The sequence below is a fragment of the Seriola lalandi genome, unplaced genomic scaffold (genome assembly GCF_002814215.2).
Source record: "Seriola lalandi dorsalis isolate HSWRI2012SDOR001 ecotype SW California unplaced genomic scaffold, Sedor1 jcf7180002052132, whole genome shotgun sequence".
Lineage (NCBI taxonomy): Eukaryota > Metazoa > Chordata > Actinopteri > Carangiformes > Carangidae > Seriola > Seriola lalandi.
Window position 1 is genome coordinate 170,490 of NW_019522685.1, and position 11,552 is coordinate 182,041.

General features: G+C 39.8%; 2 protein-coding genes across 4 annotated transcripts; one reads left to right on the plus strand and one right to left on the minus strand.

Moving 5' to 3' along the window:
• Positions 1–114: 114 nt before the first annotated feature.
• Positions 115–7,054, minus strand: dcun1d3 (defective in cullin neddylation 1 domain containing 3). 3 transcript variants are annotated; one of them, XM_023400164.2, is made up of 6 exons: positions 6,546–7,050; positions 5,346–5,428; positions 4,879–4,993; positions 4,646–4,696; positions 3,936–4,486; positions 115–2,146 (listed from the first exon to the last, which is right to left on the minus strand). In XM_023400164.2, the coding sequence occupies exons 5-6, from the start codon at positions 4,373–4,375 to the stop codon at positions 1,603–1,605; spliced, it is 984 nt and encodes a 327-aa protein (XP_023255932.1). In that variant the 5' UTR covers positions 4,376–4,486; positions 4,646–4,696; positions 4,879–4,993; positions 5,346–5,428; positions 6,546–7,050; the 3' UTR covers positions 115–1,602. The 3 variants fall into 3 exon arrangements, with proteins under 3 accessions (XP_023255932.1, XP_023255931.1, XP_023255933.1); XM_023400163.2 differs by lacking the exon at positions 4,879–4,993; XM_023400165.2 differs by lacking the exons at positions 4,646–4,696; positions 4,879–4,993 and having other exon boundaries at positions 6,546–7,054.
• Positions 7,055–7,290: 236 nt separating this feature from the next.
• lyrm1 (LYR motif containing 1) lies at positions 7,291–10,806 on the plus strand. Its single transcript, XM_023400121.2, has 5 exons — positions 7,291–7,419; positions 8,813–8,984; positions 9,073–9,133; positions 9,966–9,997; positions 10,099–10,806. The coding sequence occupies exons 2-5, from the start codon at positions 8,826–8,828 to the stop codon at positions 10,210–10,212; spliced, it is 366 nt and encodes a 121-aa protein (XP_023255889.1). The 5' UTR covers positions 7,291–7,419; positions 8,813–8,825; the 3' UTR covers positions 10,213–10,806.
• Positions 10,807–11,552: the final 746 nt, after the last annotated feature.

The window sequence follows — 11,552 nt, forward strand, 5'->3', positions numbered from 1 at the left end:
ACTGCTGAACCACACTTCTGGAGCACTGAAGACACTGGTATACAAGTTAGGTTATTCAGAAAGAGCACAGCACGATCCTTGAAGTAAAATCACACACATTTTCATGGTCATCAGTCAAAAGTTCAACACTGTTTTTATTATTATAAATCAATACATTTTATATAAAAAAAAAAAAAAGAACAAAGGGGGTCTGAAATAAAACCATTGTAGATGTAAACCAAACAGATCTGGTTATGGCAAGCCTCTTACCACACTGGACCCATATCACAGACACTTGATTAGCCAGCATGTCTAGTTAACACTCACTCACTCATCCTACAACACCCTAGGCTATACTTAAGATCACTCTACAGTTTGGAAAAGGTTTAAAATGGAAATAATGTGGTTGACATCGATCTTTCTGCAAAGCGTTGCAAGTATAGCGACTTAGTATGCCATTGGTTTTTGTGCAATCCTAACATCCATCACCAGCAGCATTCAAAATTACTTGTGAAATGTGCACACAATTTTTTTTGAAGGTAAACAATATAAGCTTTGTGTGGCGCCCAGTGTTATGCTCATGAATGTAACTCAGGTTTGAGCATCTTCTGTCCAGAAATGACCAAGACCTAGCTTTAGCCCGTTTGTCACAGACTTCCTAAAATGAGATCAACGAGGCATCTGAGAAGAGCCAGCATCATTGTGGTGTATACACTTAACTGCTTCTTAAAAATAAGTGGACATCAAAATGTTGCTAGAGGTCAAAAGGGAGCACAGCCAGCTGCTTAAACAAGCTAAGTTGCTCACTGCACTAGTAGCACTCAGAAACACTCAACACAGGAGAGAGGATGGGTCAGTTACTATAGTATTCAACTTGAATTTGAAATGGATATTGCAACTTTCCTGAATGAAGGATATAAATTTCAATGTCATTTGTATTATTTTCAAAAATAAAATGCCCTTGTGACACAATTGTAATTTATTACTGTTTGCCATGTAATTGCAGGCCAACAGGTGTGAAGGCAATACAAGTGCAACCAATTAATCTTCACAGCACTGCAAGATAAAAGCATACAATCTAACAAAATTAGTCCAATCGTGATGATTTCACCAACCCCGACCCTTATGATAAATCTCATGTTTTGGTAGTAAGAAATTATTTGTAGACAGGATGCCCCAAATTTCCCTTCTTATTTATTATTAACTATTTCTTTGTACAAAACATATCAGCAGTGTTACCAGGTCAAAATTAACTGTCTAGATGATAATTGGTGGAAAGGTTTATGGCTTTCTGCTTTTGAAACCAAGCTTTTACTTACTGTGCTGGGTTATGGTAGGTAGGTGTAGGTTAAAATGGACCACATGTCCAATTACTAAAAACACACATGGGAGGAGAAAAAAGTAAAACAATAACTTAAATAGAAGTGCTTAAAACATAACAGTTCTTAGAGCCCTTTCAAAAACCAAAAAAAGTTGCAAAGCAGGAATCCCACCCCAACAGAATAGGAGAGCGAAATGAACAGCTGTATTGGTAATACTAATATTCATCCAATGATTCACAGATGTACAGTTCACTTATAGGTCATATCCTTCCCTCCCTTACAAATATTTCTTGTTTCCTGGTCAGTGGCCCCCCCACGTCTGTGAGCCCTGGCTTCCCTCTGTTTCAAGTCTATCTGTGGTAGGAGAACACTCTGTCTCAGTACACCTCCCCTCTTCCTCCTTTGCCATCAGCGCCCGTTCTTCCTCTTTTTTCCTGCGCTCCAACTCCCACTCCACAAAGGTGTCAAAGAGGCTGGGCCAGGCCTCGTCCTCACTGTAGTTGCTCAGGTCAGGCCCAATGGCCTGGGTGAAGTTGAGGAACATGTTCCATGTGTCCCTTGAGATGCCCCGAATACCTGAGGGGTTCTCCGCTAGGAAGTCCAGCCAGTGCTCCAGGATTGCAGGTGTGTCCTGTGTGAAAACCAGGCGCCACAGGGCAATGGCTATATCGCGCTGTAGAGAGCGTTGGCCCTCCTCAGCGTCCAGGCCAAATTGGAAGGTGAAGCGATACAGGTCCTTGAAGTTCTCCTCGCCCTGGGCATCCAGCAGCATGCATGGGAAGCGCGAGCAGATGCCTTTGAGGCTGTCTGCCTGGATGGCCTTGCAACCCTCAACAAACTCCTTCCTGATGACACAAAGAAACAGAACCGAACATCAGAATTATATTAGACCAGTTCACTCAAGATAATGTGGCCAAGAGCGTACTGTTCAACAGAGCTATAGGAGCAGCACCAGAGCTAAGTAACAGTTAAATTTGCCACAAGCAACAATAAAGCATTGTGAAGTCATTTTAATGAAAACAACAGGATGTCTGTCTAGAGCAGCACTACAAACATCACTGACAAAGAAGGCAGAGAAGGTCCCTTGCAGTTTAAGGAACATTGTAGTGAAAACTGTTCATGCTTTCAATGCAACTTTGACAAACATTATTTTCGCTTCAGTGTTGTGGGCCTCAACCCATGCAAATATACTTTGTTATTTGAGCCCTACAACAATATAGGCTTTCAAAGTCAAATGTAATATAAAGAGCTTCAGTAAGCATCGGTTGACAATGAAACATGTTGGTAACCAGAGTGTGGTATTGTCCAAAGCCTCTGGATAGAAAAGTGCTGAGTTAAAAATCAGAGAGGGGGAGCAGTGACAAGTGACCCAGCCAGCAGCTAGCCCCATTCATCTGTGACACTAACTGCCGAGTGGAAGCGCAGAGCAGGATCCATTTCCTCTGTTCCCCCTACCTGACAGTGGGACACTGTGTGTGTGTGTGTGTGTGTGTGTGTGTGTGTGTGTGTGTGTGTGTGTGTGTGTGTGTGTGTGTTTTAACATGAAAAGCTAAAGTGAGCGAGGAGGTGGGATGGATGAACCACTGCACAGTGAAAGACTGAAGACTTGAAGGTTAAACAGTTCAGGGAGGAGAAATTGCTGCTGTTTTATACAGTGGCTAGAAGAGTTAGGGTGCATGATATTGTGTTAGCAGAATCCGATAATAATTGCTTAAAAACAAATTACAGATATCAGGGACCATTTTAAAGTTATGACAGATAGGCGCTTTTAATTAATAAACCAACTTGTGGGATTGAAGGTTCTTGAAAGCCTAAATGTGTGCCACTGTTAAAACTGTAATATACTCTCTTCTAAATGTGATCATTTCTGTCCAATTTTAAAAAGGTGATATTCTCATTGATTTACAAATAGACAGGGATCTTTGTACACAGTGCTGGTCGTGTGGAGATGTAGCAACAATCTGACTTTATAAGATGTCCAGGGTTTCCCTGATATGAGGGAACTTTATTTTACAAGCGATACGTTTCAGCGCTAACAGCTTTACATTAGTAGATAGTGTTACATAGTGCCAGTGTGGAACTTGATGTCAGGAAATTTTCTCTCTCGTAAGTTCAATCACAGTTCTCAGCTTACACTTTAGGTGTGCTGAACCTGAAAAATTCCACTGAAGAAAGACACAGTAACTTTTTTTAACCACAAATGGCAGCTGCAAAGCTGTGCCTTAGGAAAAGGTTAATCCCTTCCACTTGTGGGATTTGAGGGGGGAAACAGCAATTTTATTTAATTTTTTAATTATCACCTTTATTGGCTGGCATGCTAGTGAAGATAAAGACAGGACACATGGGAGAGAGACTGCACGAGATGCAAAAAGGGAATCAAGCCAGGAACAGAAATTTAATACCAAAATAAATGTGGCATATTTTACACATCTGAATTAAAATAGTCTGTGCTACATGATAACAGCACCCAGCTGGGTAATTAAATCAGGCCCTATGTTTTTCAGTCATCTGGGACAAGGAAACATCTGTATCAAATGTTCCGTTTTCACCTACCGCCGATTACTATTCTATGGTTATGCTATTTTATCTTGAACAAATAAAAGTGAAAACCCGTTCATCAAAACTCTACTTTACCTTGTAAACTTGCACATGGTGGCTGCTTGAAACTTCCAGGCAAGAACAAGCACACGAAACTCTGCTGGGTCCACGCACAGGTCATTGCAAAACATCTCCATGCCTTCCTCCAGGATGGCATCTTCCTGTTCATCCTTGTAGCAGCAGAACAACTCCTCGATGCGCAGCATTGACAGCCCGTCTCCATCCAGAAACTCATCCTTGCGTGGTTCCCCCATCACTGCGGGTATGACAGGCGTCTCCACTGTAACTTCCAAGGCCTTGGTGCCATTCGACAGCTCGCTGGTGGCTTTGCTACATGGGGCACTGGGCTCTTCTTTGTGGCTCCCACCACCACTGCCACCTTTCTTATGGTGGGACTTGGAGCTGCTCTCCTTATCTCCACTCTTACTGCCGAGTGAGGACGTCGGATTCTTACACTTGGTGACACACTGGCCCATGTCTTCCTCCGCGGTCCCTCGTCTGTCTTTCCTCCTCGCCTTCAGTCCCCGTCCGAACCACCTACACACCTCTGCTCTGGCCTGGCAAGACACCTCAACATACCCTCAGGCCTGAGGTGAAGAACAATTTAACAATGTTCATTATCATGGAGTGTAGCTCTAAACTGAAGTCAATCTTGCTCACAATCAAAAAGGTCAAGATCCACATTTCTGTGGCTCTTATTATCAAGAAATGAAACGACAGGAATTTCTGAAGTGAAATTAAGCTACCTGTGCCAAATCTGCTACAATCCAGGTCTTGCACTGCTAGACTTAAAAACCCTAAAAAGAGAAGACCAGAGAAAAACATTCTATATGTATAAATACATTGATTACCATTGCAGATTACTATAGAAACCTCTATAAAAAAAAGAAAAGAAAAACATGACTGGTAATCACAGAAACCAACTGAGGCTGAATTGATTTTGGGTTACACAGAAGAACTACATAACTTTAATACGAACTTTGATATGTTTTCCTTGTTGTCACCAAAGGTTCTGAGCATGTGAGCTCCTTTCTTGCATTCTTGGAAAAAGATGTAGGGAGCGGTAACATCACTGTAGAAACTCACATCTTCTCCTAATCCTCCCAAAAATCAACACCAAAGTGGTAAATGAGGTTGCAATCGGCACATAGAATAATAAAAGGAAATGTTAACTTAATGTGCAAAGTACTCAATAGGCAGGTAATGAAATTATTTACTCTTTATGGAGGGGAGGATAAAAAAACTGATCACTGGCCAAATTAGGTTTTACAGTAATAAAATTGATGCAACATGATTTCTCTTCAGTTGCTCAACATAAGCTGTGTGTACCTATTAATGTGTACCTATTAATGCAATTAATCATTCTGCTGTCACATCTACACCCATAAAATGTACAAGTTGATCAAGTGTTTGATAACGAATGAAGTAGCTGGTCAGATTACTTACAGACAGTCCCTCAGATGGCACTGGCCACAGATCAAAGTGTCTTTCTATTCGGCTCCATCATTGTGACCTTGACATCCACAATGCTGAAAAGACATATCATCTTGTCATCATAAGCAGAAAGTGATAGCTCATCATTCCCCAACCTGCAGGACTATTTCAGCATTTCAACATGCTATGAATGTGTAATTTGATCACAGGACAACAGTTTGTCTTATTGTACAATTATTCCATTACTCATTTGTAACTACAATGAGGATGGTCAATAGCATTTGAACTGAAAACATACTGTGCACTGTGGACTTAAGCAGGGCTTATAAATCTCTGGTTCTGGGGTTAAAAATCTAACAGGAACCTCACACAGGGCACAGGGTAGCTTTGTCCTGAATTACAGCCCAGGAACTATGTTGTAAAATCCCAAACTTCGAGCTACTTGTAAATCCTTCTTCTGAAACCAACCTTTACTTTGTGTGGTTTTCTCTGATCATGTCAGGCCATCGACGAAGAAAACCTATGTTCATCATCAGAGCAAATCGACTGTGTGACTGATCATTGCACTGGGCATGTACAGGCAAATCTCTCACAGGTCCGTTCGGCTAACTCCCATAACTAACAATTGATGGACGTGTGAAGGCCTGCTTATTAATTTCAATTTCTTAATTATCATCCTCAACAAGCTAGCATGCTAGGTTAGCAAACACTTGGGTGTTCATTAGTTTATATTGTTAGTCCGAAAGCGGTCAGAGATAAGTTTAACTAGAATACAAATGTGTGATATTTGTACCATTGTTGTAAGTGCACAGCCTCAGTTAAGTGAGATATCTGACAACAACTAACGTTAGCTAGCATTAACGTTATTTTGCCAACTTATGTTCTTTGGGAATTGACGAGCAGAAACAGGATCAAGTGAGCTCAACAGCACATTCACAACACTAAAAATGTCTTGTATACAGTGTTTTGATAATCACTTACACCTGGCAATTTGACCATTCACTCACTCAGATGGTACTTGTTGTGAAGCTGTTATCGATTACCAACACATCAACGCCGCCGGGCCATTTACATCTAAACTGCCTGGCCCTGACGACGTCGCCATAGCTAGCTAGCATCAACTCGGTTAACTAAAAGTTAGCTATCGGCTAAGCTAGGTCTTTCGCTTAAGACACCGAGAAATACCACAACTATCCTCGTCAAGAAACTTACCTTTTTGGAAAATTCTACTGTGTTGAACTGGATGTACATCGCTCCAGGAATGCCAGTACAAATTAAGTTGTTCGTAAGTTGACCAAGGTAGCGTTTACGAGCAGAAGCGAACTGAGGCAAACTCGTCGCGTTAACTCAGATAGCTAGCTAACTAGCTGGCAGCTGACAAAAAAAAACTTCCACATCAATATCGCATTCTCCGTCGCTTTTAGAATAAAATCAACTAGCAAAAAGCTAGCACACCAGAGTGTGCTTTTGAATCCATCTTGAATTGTGTTCGTTCTTTGAAGACAGTTAAAAGACCACCTCGGACTACACCAGCCAGTTTCTTTGTGCTTCCCCCTTTTAGTCATTGAGTGTAGCTACATTATGGGCATTTTCCTGCATCACTTCCTCCAACAGCTGATCTTCATCTGCGCGTTGGCAGCGATAAAACTAAATCTGTTCGTTTTAACAAAGTCATGTTATTGTAAATACTACATTACTCGTCGTCCAGATGGACGACTTATTTCAGAATTAATTATTGAAGCGCTGGTTTTGACGATGACATTTTACTGAGCTTTTAGAGAATAATACGGAACACTGGAAAATATGTGAAAACACCTCTCTAACTCACCTGAAATGACTTAAACTGGGTCCATAAATATTGAACTATATAAATGTATATTACAATTTAAACAGCTAAGTCATCTCCAACTTTGTGTACGGTAAAAAAAAAAAAAAAATTACAGTCAGTCATTTATGTTATTATTATTATGGGTTTATTTTTCGTTTCCTTCTTGCAACCTTTGAAAACGTCATCATCAGTGGACAAGTGTTTTTCTGCTGCCCTAGCAAGCTGCTTGCGAATTAGCCTCTTCTTCAGACACAGTCGGTAGGTCAAAGTTTTTGCTGTCAGATAATTTGGAAAACATGATTAACGATAACGCTAATGCAAGTCGTTATTGTGAATGTGGCTCTCGCCCCACGACTAATTTAACCACGTTCTCTGAAACAACAGATGCTCATCTTGGGCTGTCAATGTGAGAGGGCTCAAGGAGAGCTAGCTTTATGCTAACATCTGATGCCAAAGTATAAGAAAACAAGAGCTAATACAAATAGAATTACATTATTCTTAAGACTTCCTTTAATCTCTCTCTCACACATAGACACACACACACATACATATTAGAATATACAATTAATACCTTACAGTCAGTCATGTAACTGTTAAAAGGCAATGTTTGGAAAACAGCCCCGTGTAGGTTTTAGTGACATCTACTGTTGAGTGATGGGGACTCTCTGGAAAAGAAAGCATGATTTAACCCTGGGCCCCAGACTTCAAGGGGCCCAAAATGTCCTTGGTTCACTGCATGTCAAGTGGATTTGGTAATTTGATTATTTGCAGATGTTGTTGGGAATCTGCACCTCTAAAGCACATCTTCAACAAAGGCACGTCATATGTTATTAACAAATCTTGCTGGTCTCTCTTGCAGAGGGGCAGATTCAAGATCTTTATTATTTTGTTTTTGATTGTCTTGTTTTTGGTGCATGTCCGTTAATGCTCTGTTTAATTAAATCACTACAAACTCACATGCTGGGATAGGCTCGAGCCCCCCCGCGACCCTACTAGAGGATAAGCGGTAGAAAATGAATGAATGAACTACAAACTCACAAGACACTGAAAACTTCTGGTATTATTCCAGCATAGTAATGGTTGGTTTTAATGGTTTATGGCACAAATAAATACACCTCCATGTTTAGTGTGTGTGTGTGTGTGTGTGTGTGTGTGTGTGTGTGTGTGTGTGTGTGTGTGTGTGTGTGTGTGTGTGAAGCAAACATAATGGGAAGACTTTTTGAAGAATTCTCTTATCTTAATAAAAAAATCTTTTAGATAACTTAATGTACCTAACTTCCTGTCCTCAAAAGATACATACACCTGGATTATAGATGTGTGACAGCCGAGCACTATGTTCTCTCGTCACCACTCATAAGTAATATGATGTCCAGCAAACTGTTACCAAACTTGCAGCCTTTTGCATGATGTAGTGTCTTTAGAGGTATATAAATTGACAAAGAGACTGAGTAAATTCAACTAGGGGCAGGCTGTTGGAAACATGATTGATTTTGTGTGTAATCTTCATGACAATACATCAAAGTTGTCAACAAAACGGTATCTTTTAGCAGGAGTTGCGCATAAGAAACACATGATACGATAGTATTAGAAGGGTTTGTAATGTCATCAAGCTTAATTTCCTTTATCGTGCTTGCACCTGCTGTTTTCTCAGATTTTGATCCCAGATGACGGCTTCCACTCGCAGGACAGTGCTGTCACTGTACATGCGGGTGTTTCGCATCGCCCGAACCTGGCAGGCACAGAGTGGGGTTACAGGTGACACAGAGACTGAGAGAAAGTACATACTTCAGGAGGCCCGCACTCTATTCAGGCAAAACCAGCAGGTGTGAACAACAATATTCTGCTCATGGAAATGAATGTACAGTTGTTTTATAGGAGTGTGCATTACTAATCTCTTGTTACTTGTTTCAGCTCACAGATCAAGAGTCAATAAAGAAGTGTGTAGAAGAATGTGAAGCAAGGATAGAAATAGGTAAGACACAAGTTTTCCTTACAAAACTCTGGACTAGACAAGAGGCCGCTATTTAAAGTGGTGCTTTCATTTGTTTTCTGTTTATCAAATGAGAATTCAGGTTGTTTTTATGATTTCTGTTTTGTTTAGCCTAAAGCTTTTGATAAGAATCTCAAGTTGTATTGTGACCTAAATTCAGTGAAACATCCGCCAGGTGCAGAAATGATGAACCATGTGACACAGTTGCTGTAACGTTTTCATTAGGTGAATGATTCTGCTCTCTACATCTCAATCTGAGGGTGTAACTCAGTGATGTCTTTGGTCAGTTGTAATATGTGATACAGTGTGATAGAAGTATTTGTCACTGAGTGGTTGTGCAAGTTCATCTGAAAGTCTTGAGTAAGCAGAGGAATAAACACTGACCTGATGATCTGAATGTTGCTGACAAAAGAAAAGCCAGAAAAAGTAAAACCATCAGCATGTTCAGGGTTTATTTTGTCAACAGTTAACTGAAATATAAGCCTGCTGTAATCACTTGTGTAAATAACATATGATACGTTTTTCCTATTGCATGCTCTTTTATTATTTTATTTAATTTCATTTTGGTCAGATTATAAGAGATTAGTTCATTTCTAGACTTAAACTGTTTATACAACTGCTCAACTTTAAGACATTATAAAACAATAAATAAGTAATAAGACAATACAGATTAAGTGAATCATCCATATACCAAGGGAATCAGACACTTTGGGTAGGGCCATGCAGGACTATAGGATTTGCTCTGAAAGAATAATGTTTTCAAGGTTTCATATGATGTTGAGAAGCCCCTTCAACATTATTATTTTCTTCACAGGTCTACATTACAGGAACCCATATCCAAGGGCTGTAAGTTACCGTTTATCAAGCCTCCTTAATTCTTTTTGTGTAGGTTATTGTGTTGTTGATACATTTTATTCAGTTATTTTGTTCTCTGAATGTTCCTGTAGTCCTACTTACCACCACTGGGACTTGCAACTCAGAAGGGCAGGAAGCTACGAACGCAGCAGCGCCTGAGGAAGCAGGCCAAGCCAATTTACTTACAGTCACATGACGAGACCTGATGCTCGATTTTGCCGATCCTCGCTGAGAGTTCAAGTTACCAAGGACAGGAAACTAGAGTGCAGTCACAAGTTGATCTCACAGGTTGAGTTGTTCCAAGCACTCTATCATCAAGAACATCTGTCATTCAGGAAAAAGCCATTTTTCGTTGTCATGTCATTTTTTACTGTGAACTATATAAATATAAATTCTTATTGCAGCTGAGGAGTGTCGGTTTTGTAATATAAGATCAACTTGTGTATTTTATTTATTTTTCTGTGTAAAAAAATATTGTTCCTCAAATTCTTTCCATATTAAATGGAATCATATCGACCTGTTATGTCTAAATTGTGTCAAAATACAAACATTCATTGTAATTAAGCTGCTAGGAAACAACGTTGTCTTAAAGCTAAGTCTTACAGTATACACTGAGAATAAATTTGTGAATTGATATGAAGAATTCACATGATATCTATGTAAGATCTCTGGGACACATAACTCCTCCACAGCATGTATCCTTTTTAGGAACCACCCCCATTCCTCAGCTTTTCCATGCAGATAGCCTGTTAAATCATGTAGAAAATATGAAATAAACGCCAGAGGTGTTGGCAATCGCACGGGGAAACAATTAATTTGTTATATAAAATTCACAATCACTGGAGCAGATGCGGATGGTGGTTCTGAAAAGTTCTTAAAAACTGTAGAGGAAGGGCTGGGCGAGGCAGACTTCAGGGACAAACAGTATGAGGACCTTTGACTGTACAGTACATTTTTCTCGTAACAAATATCCAAGCACGTGCAATATCAGCAACATGGATCAGACTTGAAAGTGCAGCCCAGTAAGGGAGAAAAACTTTGTTCAGTCTGACTCAAACTTGCTGAATACTAAGCTCAGTATTTGCTACTGAACAATTACACATAGAAGTATAAAGTAGAAAATGTCTTATTTTGAAAACAAGCCACTGTCTCATCTCATTTCCAGCATTACATTATATAACATTGGTGCATTTTGCATGTAAAAGTGTGTGAACAGTATGAGGATTGAATGTACAGTATAAGTCGGTGCAAATGTTCCCTCCTGTTTAATAAGATGTTGATTTAAATTATTATCAAAAATACCCAATTAATTTTGCTGCAAAGGCAGTAAAAATGAAAAAGTATATTTCTTTGACAAGAGCGAGCTAAATCATATATACCTATATTTAATTTGTTCCCTAAACTAGTCATTTGAAGCAGTGATTAAAAGTTAGGTGCCAGAAGCAGCCAGGTAATGTGATTTTTGGATCAAACCAGCTACAATGATGCATAGGCTCCTATTTAAATAAAGTGGCACATTTCAGTGAGTTGGCTAACTCCCAAATGT